This window comes from Mobula hypostoma, chromosome 4 (genome assembly GCF_963921235.1).
Source record: "Mobula hypostoma chromosome 4, sMobHyp1.1, whole genome shotgun sequence".
Taxonomy (NCBI): domain Eukaryota; kingdom Metazoa; phylum Chordata; class Chondrichthyes; order Myliobatiformes; family Myliobatidae; genus Mobula; species Mobula hypostoma.
The window spans coordinates 193,548,856-193,570,784 of NC_086100.1; the positions used below are offsets into that span (position 1 = coordinate 193,548,856).

Here is a 21,929-nt window from a genome sequence, read left to right on the forward strand (position 1 = left end):
ATTTGAACATGGCTGATACATTTCCCTTCTCAACCCCATTCTGCAGCCTTTTCCCCGTAATCTTACACACCCAGATTTACCAAGAATCTATCAACCTCCGCCTTAACTATATCTAGTGACTTGGCCTCCACAGCTGTCTGTGGCAATGAACTCCAGAGATTCACCACCCTCGGGCTAAAGCAATTCTTTCTCATCTCCAGTCTAAATGGATTTCTTTCTATACTGAGGTTGTGCCCCGGGTCCTAGACCCCCTACTGTTGGAAACATCCACTCTATTTAGGCCTTCAAACATTTGCTAGGCTTCAATGAGATCACCACCCCGCCCAACCATTCTTCTAAGTCCCAGTGAGTACAGACCCAGAGTCATCAAACATTCCTCTGATGATTAAGCCTTTCAATCCTGGAATCATTTTTGTCAACCTCCTCTGAACTACCTCCGATGTCAGAACATTTTTTTCTTGGACAAGGGGCCCAAAACTATTCACAGTACTCCAAGGGAGGCCTCACCAGTGTTTTATAAATCCCCAACATTTCATCCTTACTTTTATATTCTAAAACGAGTGATAGGATGCAACTTCTATTCATTACAAGGAGAGTGGGTAACCAGAAAAAAAGCTAATGTTATAACTGTACAACACATTGGCGAGACTGCATTTGGTAAATTGGTTTATTATTTCTCCAAGAGGACCACAACTTTGTCGTAGGGTTTGGAGGCTTGTGTGCCTCAATGACCCAGAGAGCTGCATTGGGTAGAGTCAGAATCTTGTGCTTTGGCTCTTTGTTGGGTCACCAATGCCAAACAGGTCAAACGGTAGAGGTCAGAGTAAGAGTGGTCCACCAGACCTCCAGGTACAGGGGTTCAGCTCAGGGCTAACAACCCTGACTGGTCAAACAAAACTGCTACGGAAACAGCAATGAAGAATCCTTCGACATCTGTGTGCGATGGTATTCCTGAGTCTCCACCTGGGACTTGCATGACTGACAGTAGTGGAAACTGTGAGGAAGCTACTGCCATGTTGAAGGAAGCCCTGAACACCTCCTGGACCAAAAAGTGTTGGACATTGATTGGGCACGTGAGGAGAAGAGAGGCCAACTCCATCACCAAGACAGCACTTCGTTGGATCTGTGATGGGCGGAGGAAACATAGGAGGCCAAAGAGAACTTGGTGCTGTCCCATACAGGCAGAAATGAGGGCCCTGAACCATACATGGGGCACCATAGGGAAATAGCCAAGGACAGACAGAGATGGAATAATGGGCAATAAGTAAGTATGTGAGTAAGGTTTATTGTTGTCACATGCTGAAGGAACTCAACAGGTCAAGCAGAATCTGAGGAGGGAAATGGACAGTCAATGTTTTGAGTCTAGACTCTTCATCTGGACTGGAGGATAGAGGGGAGGTAGCCAGTGTAAAGAGGTGGAGGGAAGGGAAGAGCATAAGCTAACAGGTAGATCCAGGGTGGCATGGTAGTGTAGCAGTTAGGATAACACTATTACTGTGCAAGAAACCTGGGTTCAGTTCTGCTGCCGTCTGTAAGGAATTTGTATGTTTTTCCTGTGATCATGTGGGTTTCCTCTCACAATCCAAAGACACATTGGTTAATTGGTCACATGAGTGTAACTGGGTGGGGTGGGGCTCATTGATCCCAAAGATTCGTCACCACACCGCAACTCCAAATAAAAGGTATCAGCAGATAAGGGAGGGTGGAGAACAGGAGTGGTGACAGAAGCTGGGAGAGGATAGATGGGAGTGACAAAGAGCGGGAGATGGTAAATCCTGATAGGAGAAGAAGGTAGAACATTGAATAAAGGAAGGGAGGTGGGGATCAATGGAAGGGGGAGGAGGGAGGGGGGAAATTTGTGAGATGAGTGTGAAGATGACAGGGGCCGGATAGCTCAGAAGAAGAGAGACAAAAAGATGGGGCAGGCAGTTACTGGAAGTTATAGCAACGCTCATGCTGTTGGGTTGTAGACTATCCAGGGAGAATATGAGGTGCGCTTCCCCTGGTGTGTGTTTAACCTCATCTTGGCAGTAGAGGAGGCTGAGGGCAGATACAGTGGAAATGGAGTCATAGAGGCAAAGAGCACTAGAGCACAGAAGCAGATCCTTCAGCCCATCTAGTCCATGCAAACTAGTTTCCTCCCTAGTGGTTTAACACTGGTTTTGCAAGGTAACTATCATCCTCCTGTTGTTTGAATATTGGTTTTCTTCGAATAGTAGTGTGATTACTCAAATCGAGTATGATGTTCTCCTAAAGGGGCAGTGGATTCCCTAAATGGAGAATGCCTGTGTCTGACTTTTTTTATGTGGGGGAGGCTGATACATGGGCAGCCACCACATGATCCTCAGTAGATCTGGGTCAGGGTCCAGTAGTGTGGAGTGCAAGGTGACAGTGAAACCTTCACCACTGCAACTTTCCTCCACCTTCACTGCAGTTGTGATGTGTCATCATCTTCTGCCAGCTCCAATGCTGAGGTCTTGGCCAAATCGCACATTCTCTGGAACCTCCCCCTTGACCTTACCTCCATGGGTGACCCCACCAGGAGTTAACCTCCAGGCAGTATTGCTCTTGGAATCTCAGGAACTCAAAGCCTCTCCACCACAACAAGGTGATGACCCATTGAAATGGAGAGGAATATTGCTCAAGATCAAGTTCAAGTTAATGGTCATTCAAGTCTATACATGTATACCGCCAAACGAAACAACGTTCCTCTAGACCAAGGTGCGTAACACAGTACATATAACTCTCACACAGCACAAAGTAATGTTGCCACAAATAAATTAACAAATAATAAAATATATTCCAGAAGATTGACATTAAGCATAAAGTGCATTTATGATACAAGTTAACAGTATAACACTACTGGCGCTTCACACACGATGGGACCTGGGTAGTGGTGGGGAGTTCAGTGGTTTCACAGCCTGGGGGAAGTAGCTATTTCCCTTCCTAACAGTCCTTGTCCTAATGTTACAGTACCTCCTGCTTGATGGTAGGGGGTCAAAGAGGTTGTGGGACAGATGGGAAGGATCCTTGACAATGCTAAGGGCCCTGGGTATGCAGTGCTCCTGATAAGTATTACTGATGGGTGGAAGAGAGGTATTACGACTATCATCTCAGCAGTCCACACAATCGTTTGCAGGGGTCTTACAGCTTTGCAGTTCCCATACCAGACCGTGATGCAGCTGGCCATGACACCCTCAATGGTGCTCCTGTCAAGTAACACAATGTTGAATATTGCAAAGCAAAGGGATATTAAGGAAACAGAGTCATTGTGCAACATTCTGTCAGTCTTTCTCAGAGGCTCTGTTTACTTGACCGAAAAGGTGGCATATTTTCTCTACTACCTGCATTACGTGTTCACATCCCTGCTGTGGAATTGGCAGAATTTATGACTCAGAAAAGGAGGATCTGAATGAAAACTGAAGTGCAGTTATCCTTATACACAAATATCCACCTTCTTTCAGCAGCTGTCATCAAATAAGGATTAAAGTCAGGCACCCTGTTTGATCTTTGCCGTCTCTACCTAGTAACACACAGGCTAATTGTTACATTCCTTTATTAACACTAATCACATCAGTTTAATTTACAGTTTATGAATGTGACTCAGTAGCCACTTTATTAGTCACAGGAGGTATCCAATAAAGTGGCCATTCTCTGTGTGTTCATGGTCTTCTGCTGCTGTAGCCCATCTACTTCAAAGTTTGACATGTCTTGTGTTCAGAGATGCTCCTCTGCACACCACTGTTGTAACACGTGGTTATTTGAGTTACTGGCACCATCCTGTCAACTTAAACCAGTCTGGTCATTCTCCTCTGACCTTTCTCATTAACAAAATACTTTCACCCACTGAACTGCCACTGCCTGAATGTTTTTTTTTGTTTTTAGATTTAGATTATGAGAACACACAGTCCTCTTTTATTGTCATTTAGAAATGCATACATGCATTAAGAAATGATACAATGTTTCCCCGGAGTGATATCACAGAAAACAGGACAAACCAAAGACTAACACTGACAGAATCACATAATTTTAACATATAGTTACAGTAGTGCAAAGCAATACCATAATTTGATGAAGAACAAACCATGGGCACGGTAAATAAAAGTCTCAAAGTCCCTGAGTTGATCGACTCCCGAGTCCCCAATAGCAGGCAGCAAAAGGGAGAAACTCCCTGCCATAAACCTCCAGGCACTGTCAACTTGCTGATGCCTTGGAAGCAGCCGACCACAGTCGACACTGAGTCCGTCCGTCCGAAAACTTTGAGCCTCCGACCAGCCCCTCTGATACAGCCTCCCGAGTGCCATCCTCTGCCAAGCGCCTTTGACCTCACCCCAGCCGCTGAAACAAGCAAAGCCGAGGAGTCGGGGCCTTCTGCTCCGGAGATTCCGGTTACCACACAGTAGCAGCGGCAGCGAAGCGGGCATTTCAGAAGTTTTCCAGATGTTCCTCCGTACTCTCACGTCCGTCTCCATGAAATCAGAATTGTGCATGGTCCCCTACTTGACAGATTACAGATATCATTCACCGGAGAGGCCGCGCGCACTGCTGTTGCGCTGCCATCTTCTCCTCCTCCTCCATTTTCACTCCATCCACGGTAAACACTAAAGACTGTTGTGTGTGAAAATCCCAGGGTATCAGCAGTTTCTGATTTATTCAAACCACCCTGTCTGGCACCATAGAGTCATAGACCTCAACAGCACAGACACAGGCCCTTCAGCCCATCTAGACTGTGCCAAACCATTAACCTGCCTAGACCCATCAATCTGCACCCTGATCATAACCCTTCATACCCATCCCATTCATGTACCTATCCAAATTTCTCTCATATGTTGAAATCAACCCCGCATCTACCAGTTGCACTGGCAGCTCGTTCCATGCTCTCACCACCCTCCAAGTGAAGAAGCGTCTCTCACATTCCCCTTAAACATTTCACCTTTCATTCTTAACTCATGACCTCTAGTTTTAGTGTCACACAATCTCAGTGGAAAAATAATCAATAATCATTCCAAGGCCAAAGTAACTTAAATCACATTTCTTCCCCATTCTGATGTTTCATCTGAACGACAACCATGTCTGCATGCATTTTTGCATTGAGTTGCTGGCACGTGGTTGGCTGATTTGGTATTTGCATTTACAAGCAAATACCTAATAAAGTGGTCAGTGACTGTTAACTGTCTATAAATATTTATAAATGTGAGTTTACAAATGGGAATTGAAAGTTCTATAGATACTCAGTGGAGAGTATCCTGACAGGTTGCATCACAGATTCCATTATTAAGGACCTTTACTATCCAGGCCATGCTCTCTTCTCATCACTACCATCAAATAAAGATAAAGGAACCTTTGGTCCCACACGACCAGGTTCAGGAACAGTTCAACCATTGGGTTCCTGAACCAGAGTGGATAACTTCACTCACCTTACCTCTGAGCTGATCCCGCAACCTATGGACTCACTTTCAAGACCACTGCAACTCACGTTCTCCGTATTATTTATTTACTTTTTAAAATTATTTTCAGGATTTGTATTTTTTTTTTGCAAGAAAATTAATCTCAAGGTAGTATATGGTGACGTAAACTTACATCTTGGAATAGCCTTAACTGATGTAATAACAGTAATCACAAACTTCTCAGAAATGCTACACATTCACTGATATTTTCTAGGGAAAGGTACCTGTAGGTCTTTGTTGGTCAGGACTCCATTATATCAGACACTTCGGAGGCAAATAAAGTTGAACAATAGGTGCCTGATAGAATGGAATGGAGTCAGAAGCTGGGAGATGATAGGTAGAAGGGTTGAAGATGGTGGAATCTGATGGGAGAAGAGGGTAGATTATGTATTGGAAGGAAGGTCACCTGTGGGAGAAGTGTGTAAATGATGGGTAGGAGCGGTAACATTTCTGATTATTTTCAGATTCAAATTTATTCATCAAAACATACAGTGAAATGAGACATTTGCTTTAACAACCAACACAACCTAGGGATGTGCTGGGGGCAGACTGCAAATGTCATCTCACACACACCAAATGCTGGAGAAACTCAGCAGGTTAGACAGCATCTGTGGAGAGAAAGAAACAGTCAACATTTTGGGCCCGAAGAAGGGTCTCGCCCAAAACACCATCTGTTTATTCATTTCCATGGATGCCGAGTTCCTCCAGCGTTTTGAGCATGTTACTATGGCTCTCCAGTATCTGCAGCATCTCTTGTGTTTTCGATTCACCACTCATTCCAGCGCCAAAATATCTTGCCCACCATGTTCGGCAGAACAACAAAGAACACGATACAACAGAACACAGCATGCAATAAAACAACAGCAAAACAAGCCCCTTTCCTCCCTCCCACCCACTCAAACACACAGGCAAGAGGGGGCAAGATAGGGATCGGGTAGATCAGGAGGAGAGAGAAAAGGGAGTAGAGGCTGCAGCAGAAATGACATCTTGAAATTTATACTTCTATAGAACTTTCTCCTTGTCCATTCATAAAGTGCCACCCAGACGTGAAATATCAGTGACTCAACCCTGATTCAATCTCAACTTGCACAGTAATATCTGGGGTCCTATCAGCCCTGGGGCACTGACAACCAGTGAGTCAGTGCACCAGTTTACCGCTGCAACCATGGAATCCAACAAAACAGCACAGGGTGTTGTGCTGTGAAATGGCAGTATAGCTTTCGTTTAACTCTTTGCGTAAATGTTATGTCAAAGCCGGAACGCGGCAGTCTCCACGGAGACTAGACACAGAATAAAGGTGAATAGCTTAGGACGTTTTTGCTGGGAGATTCAAGACCATTTACTATCAATTCCAGTACACAAGTTTAAAGGAGAACAAACTAATTGTTACTCTGGATCCAAGGCAGCACAGAAAACACAGTAAGGTGAAGAACACAATAATAATTTAAAAACACAATAAATATAAATATATGTGATTGCTTATATACACAGATTGATTGTATGCCCATAAAGTGACGCTAGGCACAGAAACATAAGGTGACTGAGGAAATGATAAAGTAGTGGTGGTTGGGGGTGTGGAGGGGTGGGTTGGTGGGTGGAGGTGTTGATTGGCCTCACTGCTTGGGGAAAGTAACTGTTTTTGAGTCTGGTGGTCCTGGCGTGGATGTTGTGTAGCCTCCTCCCTGATGGGACAAATAGTCCATGAGCAGTTGGGTGGGATCCTTCATAATGTTACTGGCCTTCTTCCAGTCCCTTTCCTCATATATGCCCTTGATGGTGGGTAGGCTGGTGCTGGTAATGCATGGGGCAGTTTCGACCACCCATGGTAGAGCCTTTCTGTCCACCGCAGCGCAGTTTCCATTACGTGCGGTATTACAGCTCATTAGGATGCAGTCTATTACACTTCTGTAGAATGCCTTGAGTATGGATGTGCAAAGTCCATCTCCCTTCAGCCTCCCCAGAAAGCAGAGATGTTGGTGAGCTTTCCTGCAGAGCGGCTGTCTCATCGTTGTTCGTGATGAGTTGTGTCACCAGCCATGTTGACAATATGATTACTCGGGTGTTTGGGCGTGCAGGCATGTGCGAACAGAGCGTACAGTAGTTGACTCAGCACACAGTCGAGTACTGAGCATGATGAGGAGGGAGGGGAGATTTGATAGGTGTTCTCTATACAGAATTATGAGGGGGTGTAGATAAGGTGAATGCATGCGGGCTTTTTCCTCTCAAGTACTGTGTGCTGGAGTTGGGATGCTGTGTCGAAGTTGTATAAGACATTGATGAGAACAAATTTGGATGATTGCGTGCAGGGTTGGTCACCGATCTACAGGAAAGATAACTGTAAGATTGATAAAGTGCAGAGAAAATTTGCAAAGATGCTGTTGGGACTTGAGGACGTGAGTTACAGGGAAAGGTTGAAAAGGTTCAGACTTTATACCCTGGAGCATGAGAGAATGAGGGGAGATTTGATAGAAGTATACAAAATTATCAGTATAGATAGGGTAAATGCAAGCCGGCTTTATTCACTGAGGCTGGGTGAGACTACAACCAGGAGAAATAGGTTAAGGTGAAAGATGAAATGTTTCAGGGAACCCTAATGGAGAATCTCACAGTTCACAGAGGGCGAACTATGAGGTTCACCTCAGAAGATGGTGTCAGTGTGGAATGAGCTGCCAGAGGAAGTTGCAGATGCCGGTTTGACTGCAACATTTGAGAGAAGTTTGGAGAAGTATTTAGCCGGAAGAGGCATGGAGCATTATGATCCATGTGTGAGTCGATGGGACTAGGCAGAACAACACTTTGGCATTACCTAGATAAACCAAAGGACCTGTTTCCATGCTGTAGTACTCCATGACTCTGTAAAGCCCTTGACCCACACTCACTCACTCCCAGGACAGGAAAGCACAGGTTAGGCACAGAATAAATCTCCCCCTACACTCACTCACTCCCAGGACAGGAAAGCGCAGGTTAGGCACAGAATAAATCTCCCCCTACACTCACACACTCCCAGGACAGGAACAGCACAGATCAGACACAGAATAAATCTCGCCCTACACTCACACAGTCTTAGGACAGAACAGATCAGACACAGAATAAATCTCCCCCTACACTCACTCACTTCCAGGACAGGAAAGCACAGGAAAGGCACAGAATAAATCTCCCCTTACACTCACACAGCCCCAGGACAGGAAAGCACAGGTTAGGCACAGAATAAATCTCTCCTTACACTCACGCACTCCCAGGACAGGAATAGAACAGATCACACACAGAATAAATCTCGCCCTACACTCACACACTCTTAGGACAGGAACAACACAGATCAGACACTGAATAAATCTACCCCCGCACTCTCACACTCCCAGGACAGGGACAGCACAGATCAGACACTAAATAAATTTCCCCCCGCACTCTCACACTCCCAGGACAGGGACAGCACAGATCAGACACTAAATAAATTTCCCCCCGCACTCTCACACTCCCAGGACAGGGACAGCACAGATCAGACACAGAATAAATCTTCCCCTACACTCACACACTCCCAGGACAGGGACAGCACAGATCAGACACAGAATAAATCTCCCCCACATGTCTAGATTCAGATTCAATTATTTATCACAGGTACAAGGAAACATTCAGGGAAATGTGTTGCTTGCATGCACAACCAGCACTACTTAAGGATGAGCTAGGGGCAGCCCGCAAGTGTCACCACACCTTCTGGCACCAACATAACATGCCCACATTGAGCAACAGATCTACTGTAAAACCAGCCCCATCCCTCCCTACCACCCACCCTCCCACAGGAACAGTCCTACAACCCCAGGATAGGCCTCCAAGACAGACCAGGAAAAGCACAGGTTAGACACAGAATAAAGCCCACTACCCACTTCCCTACGTCTCACTCACTCAGAACACCTGAATCTCCCTGGAGAGGGTGGTGTACAGTGTCCGCAGTTCTACTGGATACTGTATATCCGGGACTGCCGACCGTCACAGGGTCTGGAGTGTATCCTAGCTACAGATGCCAATTTTTCAGTTTGATCTACATGTTCTAAACACTGTACTGAGTATTATGAAAATATCATAAGTACCCTAAGAAACCCCTTTAAAAATAATTGAATTTGATTTAATGGGGTGGCATGGGAGAGCAATTGTTAATGATGTAATCGCTTTACCAGTGCCAATGATCAGACTTAGGAATTCGGTTTAATATCACTAAAATATGTCATGAAATTTGTTGTTTTGCAGCAGCAGTAAAGTGCAATACATAAAAAAGCAACTATTACATTAAGAAATGCGTGTTTATTTATTTATTTTATATATGAGATGGTAGCAATGAGAAGATGGCGTGTCCTGGGTGATGGAGGTCCTTAATGATGGATGCCACCTTTTTGATGCATTACCTTTTGATGGTGTCTTCGATGCTGGGGATGCTAGTGCCCATTTTGGAGCAGACTGAGTTTAGAAATTTCTGCAGCTTTTACTGATCCTCCCCTCCATACCAGACAGCGATTAGCCAGTTAGGATGCTCTCCACAGTAGATCTGTAGAAATTTGTGAATATCTTTGGTGATGCACCCGTTCTCCTCAAATTCTGAATGAAATACGGCTGCTGTTGTAGCTTCTTCGTAAAAACATTAATGTTGGGCCCAGGACAGATCTTCATATTCAATGGTAAGGTTTCAGCTGATTTCAGTTGCCAAGTATTCTCCTCACCTCAAATCCTAAGCGATTTAGTCCTCATCATTCAGTGGAGGTCCCTGATCTTGGACCTCCCAACCACTGGGAGCATCCTGCTCTCATCCAGTTGGTCCAGTACTAGTAGCTGTTTATAGTTTGTGATGGTCTTGTTGTCCTTCTCATTCCAATGACTTCTCCCCTCTGATCTCACTAGCTGCCCTGTCTCCCTTCACCACGGCCAGGAGGATCGGACACCCGTACCAGAACCGCACACCTCCAAAGCGGAAGAAGCCCAGGACCTCGTTCAGCCGCCTACAGATCTGCGAGCTGGAGAAACGCTTCCATCGACAGAAATACCTGGCCTCGGCTGAAAGGGCAACACTGGCTAAGGCTCTCAAGATGACCGATGCCCAGGTCAAGACCTGGTTCCAGAACAGAAGAACCAAGTGGAGGTAACGGCACTACAGGGACCACGAGGTGGCCATGAGGCCCCTCAAGCCCATTGTACCATTTATGATGCATTTTGTCAAAGAATTGAGAGTTCTAAAGAGGGACTGTTTTCTCAGGCTACAGAAGCTGGAACACAGGAGGGCAGTCTTAAGATTACAGTCTGAGTATTTCAGATTCGCAAGAAGACAGAGGGGTGAAGAAGGCAATTGGCACGCTGTACTTCATCACTGAGTATAACTTAGACCATAGAACATTCACCAGTACAATACAGGGACAGGCCCTTCAGCCCACACTGTTGTGCCACACCAAACAACTGGTCAACTAAACTGATCTCTTCTGCCTACACAATGTCCATATCCTTCCATTTTCCTCAGACCCATGTGCCTATCTAAACATTTCTTAAAAATCCCTAATGTATGTATCTGCCTCTACCATCGGCCCAGCAACACATTCCAAGCACCCACTGTTCTCTGTGTGAATAAAAACTTGCTTTTCATATCCCCTTTGAAATTACTCCCTCTCACATTTTAAGTGTGTGTGTATATAAATAAATAACAGATGGGGTACAAGGGGGAGGTGGGGCATTAGCGGAAGTTTGAGAAGTCAGTGTTCATGCCATCAGGTTGGAGGCTACCCAGACGGAATATAAGGTGTTGTTCCTTCAACCTGAGTGTGGCTTCATCTTTACAGTAGAGGAGGCCGTGGATAGACATGTCAGAATGGGAATGGGACGTGGAATTAAAATGTGCGGCCACTGGGAGATCCTGGTTTCTCTGGTGGACAGAGTGTAGGTACACACATTCTTTTTCTCTCTCTCCTTTTTCTCCCTCTGTCCCACTCACTATACCCCTTGTCCATCCTCTGGGTTTTTCCCCCCTTCCCCCTTTCCTTTCTCCCTGGGCCTCCTGTCCCATGATCCTCCCATATCCGTTTTGCCAATCAACTGTCCAGCTCTTGGCTCCATCCCCCCCACCTCCTGTCTTCTCCTATCATTTTGGATCTCCCCCTCCCCCTCCCACTTTCAAATCTCTTACTCACTCTTCCTTCAGTTAGTCCTGACGAAGGGTCTCGGCCCGAAACGTCAACTGCACCTCTTCCTAGAGATGCTGCCTGCCCTGCTGCGTTCACCAGCAACTTTGATGTGTGTTGCTTGAATTTCCAGCATCTGCAGATTTCCTTGTGTGTGTGTGTGTGTGTGTGTGTGTGTGTGTGTGTGTGTGAGTGTGTGTGTGTGTGTGTGTGTGTGTGAGTGAGGTTGTGTTCATGGGTTCAACGTCCATTCAGAAATTCGATGGCAGAAGGGAAGGAGCTGTTCATGAAACATTGAGTGTGTAACTTCAGGCTCCTGAACCTCCTCCCTGGAGTTAGCAATGAGAAGAGGACATGTTCTGGGTAATGGAGGCCCTTGATGATGGATGCCGCCTCTTTCAGGCATCATCATTTGAAGATGTCCTGGATTCTGGGGAGGCTAATGCCCGTGATGGAACTGGCAGAGTTTACAAATTTCCACAGCTTTTCCCAATACTGTGCAGTGGCCCCTCCATACCAGACGGTGATGCAACCAGTCAGAATGCTCTCCATGGTACATCAGTAGACATTTGCGAATTGAAGTTGAGAGGGGAAAGATTTAAAGGGGATCTAAGGGGAAATTGTTTCACACCGACTGTAGTGGGTATATGGACTGAACTGCAGATAAATTGGTAGAGGCAGGAGCAATTTAAAAGAAACTTGTTCATGGCAAGGACAGGTTTAGAGGGATAGGGACTAAACACAAACAAATAGGATTAGCATAGACAGACATCTTTGTCCACATGGACGAGTTGGGCTGAAGGTCCTTTTTCCATCCTATATAACCCTATGAATCTATAAGCCAACAATACCTATAGTTAGATTCTGCAAATGACAACTGGTTCATGTTTAGTTCTGAATTTTGAATGTATTTACCTTGACTGAATATATTAATGGATATTTGAAGAGACAGGTGGAGAGTGTTGCAGGAAAGGGAGCTGACCCCTTATTGCTCCTGGTTCAATACTGTGTGGGGTTCTCACATTCTCTCTGTGATTGCGAGGGGATCCTCCAAGTACTCTGGTGTCTTCTCACATCCTGAAGAGATTTAGATAAAGATTAGCTTTATTAGTCAGTTGTACATTGAAACGTTGAAAGATACAGTAAAATGCATCGTTTGTGTCACTGACTACCACAGTTCAACGATTGTGCTGAGAGCAGCTCACAAGAGTCGCCACACTTCTGGTGCCAACATATCATGCCCACAACTGCAATGAGCTCTTTGGGCCTGTGCGGGGCGCTGGAAAGCGTAGGGTTCTGAGGATTTTAGAGCACCTTAATTGGTTAATTGTTGTTTAACGAGAGTCATTAATCATTTCGAGTTCCTTGTGTTTTCCTCTGGTGACTCGTTCTTTGTAATGTGTTCTCCTGGTGCTTTCTGTTTAGCCTTGTTAAGTTTATTTTGATGTACTCGTATTATTTGAGTGGATGCCTGATTAGCAGCAATCACAGGATCCTAGTTTTGAGAATGTTATTCCCCCCCCCCTTTTTGTTCTCTCTCTCTTTTTTCTCCCTCTGTCCCTTTCACTATAACCCCTTGCCTGCTCTCCACCCTCCGGACTCCCCTCCCCCCTTCTCCTTCTCCCCAGGCTTCCCGTCCCATGATCCTCTCCCTTCTCCAGTCTGGTATCCCTTTTGCCAATCAACTTTCCAGCTCTTAGATCCACCCCTCCCCTCCTGTCTTCTCCTATCATTTCAAATCTCCCCCTCTCCCTCCCACTTTCAAATCTCTTACTATCTCTTCTTTCAGTTAGTCCTGACAAAGGGTCCCGGCCCGAAACGTCGACTGTACCTCTTCCTATAGATGCTGCCTGGCCTGCTGTGTTCACCAGCATTTTTTGTGTGTATTGCTTGAATTTCCAGCATCTGCAGATTTCCTCATGTCTTACTTTTGGCAATGTTGCTTGACCGAGCCACCGATGTCCTTTTAGATTATTATGAATAAACTCTCATCATCATCTCTACATTGGAGTCTACCTTTCCTCTGCACTTGGGTTCCAATATTGCCAGCACACATTGTGATAACAATTTACTAGGCCATAGGTATTTGGAATGTGGGAGGAAACCGTAGCACCAGGAGAAAATCTATGCAGACATGGGGAGAACGTACAAACTCCATACTGAGAGTGGTGGGGATGGAACCACGATTATGATCGCTATGCCTTAAAGCTTTATGTTAACCACGACGTTACCATGCCGATATATGTAGTAGAGGCCCCAGCTTCCAGCATCTGCAATCTCTTCATTTTCTGGAATTTTCCTAAGTCTTCTGGTCTTAGAGTCTTATGGAGTCACAGTCATAGAGAATTGGGCCATTTAGCCCAACACATCCATACCAATCCTTTCACCCATCAATACTACCCCTCTTCATTGAGGAGGTGTTTCTTTAGCCAGAGTATGGTGAATCTATGGAATTTATTGCCACAGACAACTATGGAGGCCAAGTCAAAGCAGAAGTTGATAGGTTCTTGATCAGTAAGAGTGTCAAAGGTTACAGGGAGAAGAATGGAATTGAGAGGGAAATAACTCAGCCATGATAGAACAGCATTGAAGGGCTGAATGGCCTAATTCTGCTCCTATATCTAATGATGATATGTTTTATGGCTATGACAAGGTAGAGTGAGAGATAAAGAGTTCATCTTTGTGGGGCAGTGTGGAGGGTTGGTAAGAGTTAATAGAGAGATGGGCTGAATAGCCTAATTCAGGTCCTATGCCTTATGATCTTATATGGGGTTACGCCTGGGTTAGGGGAGTGGCAAAAGAAACAAAGGGGAGTTGACAGCCAAGTGTGAAAGAGAATAAATCACAGAGCTACGGCAGTGACGGGAGTGGATTTGTGGAATTTTTCTTTTGGAAGCAGGCATGAAGCAATGGGTTAGAAGGTCACCTTCTGTTTCTAAATCAGTAGATTTATCAAACTAAGACAGCTACAATGGTGCTGCAGTTAGTGTGACGCTATTACAGCTCAGGGTGTTCTGGAATTTGGAGTTCAATTCTGGCACCGTCCGTAAGGAGTTTGTATGTTCTCCCTGTGTGTAGTGTTCTCGTGCAATGTGTTGAAACTCTGACGAAACACCAAGTTAAACCAGAGCCAATGAAGACAGAGTCGTAGTAAGGTTGACCATTTACTGTTCACTCTTCCACATTAACATCGTATGGTGAAAACTGTTGATAAAAAAATATAAACATATACAGCGTTTGTTTCATTCTGGAGACCACGTGCACTCTCTTCTGTTAGCGAGTGTCTCCAGCCGCCCCGAGTAGCAGGCGAGGGGGTTCCCATCAAACCGCCACTGGGCCCGAGCCCACCCCGCGTTTGAAATTGAAAAGCCGACACGTGCGCCACCCGAACTGCCACTTCCTTAACAGAAACCGCGTTAATATTTTTACTTCAAATACTTTCATAGGAACTTACACGCATGGCACCCACTTTTACACCTTCCTGAACCGGAAGTTACACATCAAACGCGGCGAAACCGGACGTGACGTCATCACATGCCGCGATATACCATAGAAAATGAATTTACCTTTGTTATACTGTAACTTAATTATCAACCTTTAACTAGAAAATAGTTACAAACAAATCATTTAAAGCGTAGACCCAACAAAGTCAAATAAATGCCTTAAGGGCAACACACCGTGACCATGTGGGTTTCCTCCGGATGCGCCGGTTTTCTCCCGCATTTCAAAGACGGACAGGTTAGTAGGTTAATTGGTCATTGTAAATTGTCCCACGATGAGGGACGGTGTGACTGTTTGGGCTGGATGGGTGTGTTCTGTGCTGTATCTCTAAATAAAAGTAAATAAACAATAAATAATAAGATATAGGAGCAGAAGAATGCCATTTGGCCCATCGAGGGACGGTGTGACTGTTTGGGCTGGATGGGTGTGTTCTGTGCTGTATCTCTAAATGAAAGTAAATAAACAATAATAATAAGATATAGGAGCAGAAGAATGCCATTTGGCCCATCGAGTCTGTTCTGCCATTCAATCATGGTCTGATTCAATTCTTCCAGTCATACCCACTCCCTTGCCTTCTCCCCATATCCTTTGATGCCCTGACTAATCAAGAACCTATCTATCTCTGCCTTAAATACCCCCAATGACTTTGCCTCCACAGCCACTCCTGGCAGCAAATTCCACAGATTTATCACCCTCTGACTAAAGTAATTTCTCCGCATCTCTGTTCTAAATGGACGTCCTTCAATCCTGAAGTCATGTTTTTTTTTTCCTAGACTCCCCTACCATGGGAAATAACTTTGCCATATCTAATCTGTTCAGGCCTTTTAACATTTGGAATGTTTCTAAGAGATCCCCCCTCATTCTCCTGAACTCCAGGGAATACAGCCTTAGAGCTGCCAAATTTTCTTCATACAGCAACCCTTTCATTCCGGTTATGATTCTCGCGAATCTTCTCTGAACCCTCTCCAATGTCAGTATATCCTTTCTAAAATAAGGAGCCCAAACTGCATACGATACTCAAGTATGGTCTCACGAGTGCCTTATAGAACCTCAACATCACATCCCTGCACTTATATTCTATACCTCTAGAAATGAATGCCAACATTGCATTTGCCTTCTTCACCACCGACTCAATCCCTTTAGGGTGTCTTGTACAAGGACTCCCAAGTCCCTTTGCATCTCTGCATTTTGAATTCTCTCCCCATTTAAGTAATTGTCTGCCCATTTATTTCTTCCACCAAAGTGCACGACCATACACTTTCCAACATTGTATTTCATTTGCCACTTCTTTGCCCATTCCCCTAAACTATCTTAGTCTGCAGGCCTTCTGTTTACTCAACACTACCTGCTCTTCCACCTATCTTTGTACCATCAGCAAATTTAGCCACAAATCCATTAATCTCATAGTCCAAATCATTGACATACATCGTAAAAAGCAGCGGTCCCAACACCGACCCCTGTGGAACTCCACTGGTAACCGGCAGCCGGCCATAATAGGATCCCTTTATTCCCACTCTCTGTTCCGGAATGGTAGAATGGATAGGAGATATTAAAGAGCTGTGTTTTTATCCCTAGCATCATTGGAGATGCAGGTGGGACTTAGCAGGTCAGGCAGCACCAATGGAGGGACAGCTCAAAACTCTGATAAACTTCTATAGACGTGTAGTGGAGAGTAAATTCACTGGCTGCGTCACAGCCTGGTATAGAAATACCAAGGCCCTTGAATGGCAAGCCCTACAAAAGAGAATGGATACAGCCCAGTCCATCATGGGTAAAGCCCTCCCCACCATTGAGTATTTCTACACAGAGTGCAGTCACAGGAAAGAAACGTCCATCATAAGGGCCCCCCCCCCCATCCAGGTCGCGCTCTTTCAGCATCCACCCTATAAACCGGCTTCTGATTCTAATTGTGTTGGCTCTCTATTTTCTGATCCTCGGCGTACTTCCAGGAGTCAGGATTGATGAGCAGCCTTAAATCTAACAAACATGAAAATACGAATCAAACTAAATAAAGAGCTAAGAAATGAAGCTAAGAGATAAATGAATGGCGAAAAAAATGACACAAAGATAGCAAAAGAATAAAAGAGGGCATCTCTGAAAAATGCATTACTTTTATGATTAAGATAAGAAATTCTTTAGATGGGAATAAACTAGTTAATAGGCTACATATTAAAACAATTACATTTTATGGGTAATGTGCTGATACGTAACTGATGAAAAATGGGAATGGTGATAAACCGTTAGTTTAGCTGCTATATTGCTTTCTGCCAGTGAGTGGGGATGAACCACCGCATACTGTGAAAAATACACGAGTTTGTTAAAAAGTACAAATAATATAAAAAGTCATATTTTAAAAAGTGGTTTCCAACAAGAGAGACCTGAAATCAGAAATAAAGACAGGAAATCCAGTCTAATGAAGAGTCTCATTCCAAAACGTTGACCAATTCTACACTTCTTCAGATGTTGTCTGACCTGTTGAGTTCCTCCAGCAGTTTGTTGTTTTTTTATTGTATAGAAACTTGAAATGCTGGAAACACCCAGCCCTGAGGAGAAAGAAGCTATTAAGAAGAGTTACTTTAACCATCAGAAACTGAGGTAAATGGGTGGGAAATTGAAAAGGGAAAAAAAAACCACAGATAAAGAAAGCAAGACCTCAACACTCACCAGGTCAGGCAGCATCTATGCAGGCAGTATTTTGTGTCATATCCATCAGAAATAGAAAATGTTGGAAAACTGACTGGGATAGTTTTGAAAATGGACACATTTCATGTTGTGGAAAAGTGGGAAGTGGTGGTGAGAATAAAGGAAGGGTGTGTCGTAGGCCGCAGGCTAAGAGAGTGTGACTAATGTGAATGGTGAATGCGCTGGCTTAGAGCTTGGAGCTGATGAGAACTAGAAAGCGAGGATAGAGGAGAAAGGGGAGAGAAGGAGAGAGGGAGAGAGTGAGAAAGCAAAAGAGAGAGGAAGAAAGAGAGGAGGAGAGAGAGAAGGAGATAGTGAAAGAGAGAAAGTGAGAGGGAGAGAGAGATGGGGAGGGAGGGGGATAGAGGAAGAAAGCGAGTGAGAGAGAAAGAAGGAGAGAGTGAAAGAGGGAGAGAGAGTGAAAGAAAGGGGAGAGTGAGGGAGAGGAAGACAGTGTGAGAGAGAGGGAGAGAGCAAGGGGAGAGAGAGAGATGGAGAGAGAGACCCTCTACTTCCCCAGAAGGCTAAGTAAATTTAGCACGTGCCCTTTGACCTTCATCAATATTTTACAGATGGACCACAGAAATCACCTTTTCCAGATAGATCATGGTTTTATATGACAAATACGCTTTCCAAGAACGTTAGAAATCGCAGGAAGTTGTCCACACAGCCCAGGATACTGCCCAAACCAGCCTGCCCTCTGTCCACACTGCTCACTGCCTCAGGAAAACAGGCAAAATAATCAAAGACCTCTCCACCCCATCATTCTCTCCTCCCCCCTCCCATTGGACAGAAGGTACAAGAGTTTGAGACCATGTAGCACCAGGCTCAAGGACAGCTTCTATGCCACTGTTATAAGTCTCTTGTACATTAACAGCAAACTGTGTCTCCATCTACCACATCACTACTGCACCACACTTTCTCTGTAACTGCAACACTTTTATTCTGCATGGTCACGTGAAGCCATGGGAGCAGGTGGTAGATGGTCATATGAGCAGCTGGTGCATGTCACAAATCCTGGTTATGCGACCACTGACACCAGGCAGACGATCATGAAGAGTATTGATAATGGCTGGGGTCATCTGTCTTGTAAAGATACTGCCCAGAAAAAGGCAATGGCAAACCGCTTCTGATGAAAAATTTGCCAAGAACAATCATGGTCATGGAAAGTCTATGACCGCCCACATTATGTAACACAGCACATAATGAATGAATGAACTAGAATGTACAACATAGAACTGTACAACACAGTACAAGCCCTTTGGTTAAACTTTTAACCTACTCTAAGATCAATCTAATCCTTCCCTCCACATAGACCTCTATTTTTCTACTACCTATGTGCTTATCAAAGAGTTTCTTAAATGGCCTTAATTTATCTGCCTCTACCACTGCCCCGGCAGGACGTTGCACCACTCCCTGTGTAAAAACCCTACCTCTGACATCCCCCCTATACTTTCCTCCAATCACCTTAAAATTATACTCCTTTGTATTAGCCATGTGTGGGGCAGGATATACAGCTGATACATTGAATGATCTTCATGGATAACATGCAAACAATGTTGTCTAGTTTTTGACATCTTTTATTGTTTATTTATTTATAGTTTACTTATTTAGAGATACAGCTTTCCAGCCTAATGAGCCTGTGCTGACCAATTACACCCATCTGACCAGGTAATTTACGTCTTTGGAATGAGGGAGGAAACTGGAGCACCCAGAGGAAACCCTCGCAGTCACGGGGAGAACATACAAGCTCCTTATAGTCAGTGGTGGGAATTGAACCCGGGTTGTTGGTGCTGTGATAGTGTTCTCCTAACCGCTACACTACCGTGCCACCCCATAACCTCTGCTATAAAGAAAGTTTTTTTTTACTTTCTACCGTGTTCATGACCCTTGTAAATTTGCATCTCTCTCTTAACTCTTATCTCAACATATTTGCCTGAGAGAGATGGCATTAAATTGATTTCTTGGATCATGGGATTGTCCTCTGAGGAGGTATTGAACAGACTGCGTCTACAGAGTTTAGAAGAATGAATATTGATTCACTTGCCATCTATAAATTTTTAAGGAACTTCATTGCCGTTAAGAGGCCATTTTCCACCACAGGGGAGTCTAGAACCAAGGAATGCAGTCTGAGGAAAAGGGCTCAGTCATAAAGGACTGGAGAGAGCATTTTGCACTTAAGGGACCATGGATCTTCTACCTCAGAGTCTGTGCAGGCTCATTTATTAAGTATTTTGAAGAAAGTAAATGGCCAATATTAGGATACTCAGGAACCGAGAAAGGCGGAATAATAAATGCAGGTGAAGTAAAAGTGTGAGTTCAGTCATGATTCTGAATATATGTATATAGGCATCAGTTGTCTCATGAGACCATGGATTTGCACCTTGGAAGGTTTCCAGGGCACAGGCCTGGGCAAGGTTGTATGGAAGACCAGCAGTTGCCCATGCTGCAAGTCTCCCCTCTCCACGCCACCGATGTTGTCCAAGGGAAGGGCACTAGGACCCATACAGCTCGTTACTGGTTCTGAATATGAGGCAGACAATATATCATAGTGTCATAGACTCACAGCACTACTGCAGAGGAGCTGGCCCTTTGGTCCATCTAGTCCATGCCATCTACCCTGCTCGTCCCATGGTCCTGTACCCATAGTCCTCCATACCCCTCCACACCCCTCCCATCCATTTACTCACTCAAACTTCTCTTAAATGTCGAAATCAAACCCACATCTACAATTTCTGCTGGCGGCTTGTCCCACACTCTCACCACCTTCTGAGTGAAGAAGTTCCCCCTCATGTTCCCTTAAATATTTCACCTTTCACCCTTAACCTCTACTGCTAGTCACCCCCCCACCTCAATGAAAAAAGCCTGCTTGCATTTACTCTATCTATTTTATACCCCTCATAATTTTGTATATTTCTATCAAATCCCCACTCATTCTCCTGTGCTTCAGAGAATGAGTTCCTAACCTATTCAATTTTTCCCTATAACTCAGCACAGAGAAAATTTACAACAGCCTTCTAACTACTCTCTGTACTCTTTCAATCTTATTGACATCTTTCCTGTAGGTAGATGACCAGAGCGGCACATAATACTCCAACTTCCGTCTCACCAATGCCTTATACAACATCCCAACTCTTGTACTCAATTCAAGGAAAGCGGTGTCACAGATAGATAGGGCTGTAATCAAACCCACATCCATTACTTGCACTGGCAGCTCATTCCAGACTCGCACCTCTCTCTGTGAAGAAGTTGCCCCTCAGGTTCCCCTTACATAAGGTGACTTTAAACTAGAATGGTTGGGGGGGTGGGAATCAAATTAAAGAGGCTAGGCGTGAGGAGGTTAGTTCACAACAGGGGGATGGGAACCAGTGCAGAGAGACAGAGGGGTGTAAAGTGAGGGTAGAAGCAAAAAGTACTAAGGAGAAAAGTAAAAGTGGCAGGCCAACAAATCCAGGTTAAGCATTAAAAAGGGCCACTTTTCAACATAATTGTATATGGGCTAAGAGAGTTGTAAAAGAGCGCCTGAAGGCTTTGTGTGTCAATGCAAGGAGCATTCGTAATAAGGTGGATGAATTGAAAGTGCAGATTGTTATTAATGATTATGATATAATTGGGATCACAGCGACATGGCTCCAGGGTGACCAAGGATGGGAGCTCAACGTTTAGAGATATTCAATATTCAGGAGGGATAGACATGAAGGAAGGGGAGGTGGGGTGGCATTACTGGTTAAAGAAGAGATTAACGCAATAGAAAGGAAGGACATAAGCCGGGAAGATGTGGAATCGATATGAGTAGAGCTGCTTAACACTAAGGGTCAGAAGACGCTGGTGGGAGTTGTGTACAGGCCACCTAACAGTAGTAGTGAGGTCGGAGATGGTATTAAACAGGAAATTAGAAATGTGTGCAATAAAGGAACAGCAGTTATAATGGGTGACTTCAATCTACATGTAGATTGGGTGAACCAAATTGGTAAGGGTGCTAAGGAAGAGGATTTCTTGGAATGTATGCGGGATGGTTTTTTGAACCAACATGTCGAGGAACCAACTAGAGAGCAGGCCATTCTGGACTGGGTTTTGAGCAATGAGGAAGGGTTAATTAGCAATCTTGTCCTGAGAGGCCCCTTGGGTAAGAGTGACCATAATATGG

At 44.7% G+C, this 21,929-nt stretch overlaps 1 protein-coding gene across 1 annotated transcript in view; it reads left to right on the forward strand.

Annotated features, from left to right (window-relative positions):
* tlx2 (T cell leukemia homeobox 2) overlaps positions 1 to 21,929 on the forward strand; it is a 66,335-nt gene that overhangs the window by 35,728 nt on the left and 8,678 nt on the right. The window contains exon 2 of the mRNA XM_063045145.1: positions 10,335 to 10,572. Within this exon, the coding sequence (XP_062901215.1) occupies positions 10,335 to 10,572 (238 nt within the window). The remainder of the gene's footprint in view (positions 1 to 10,334; positions 10,573 to 21,929) is intronic.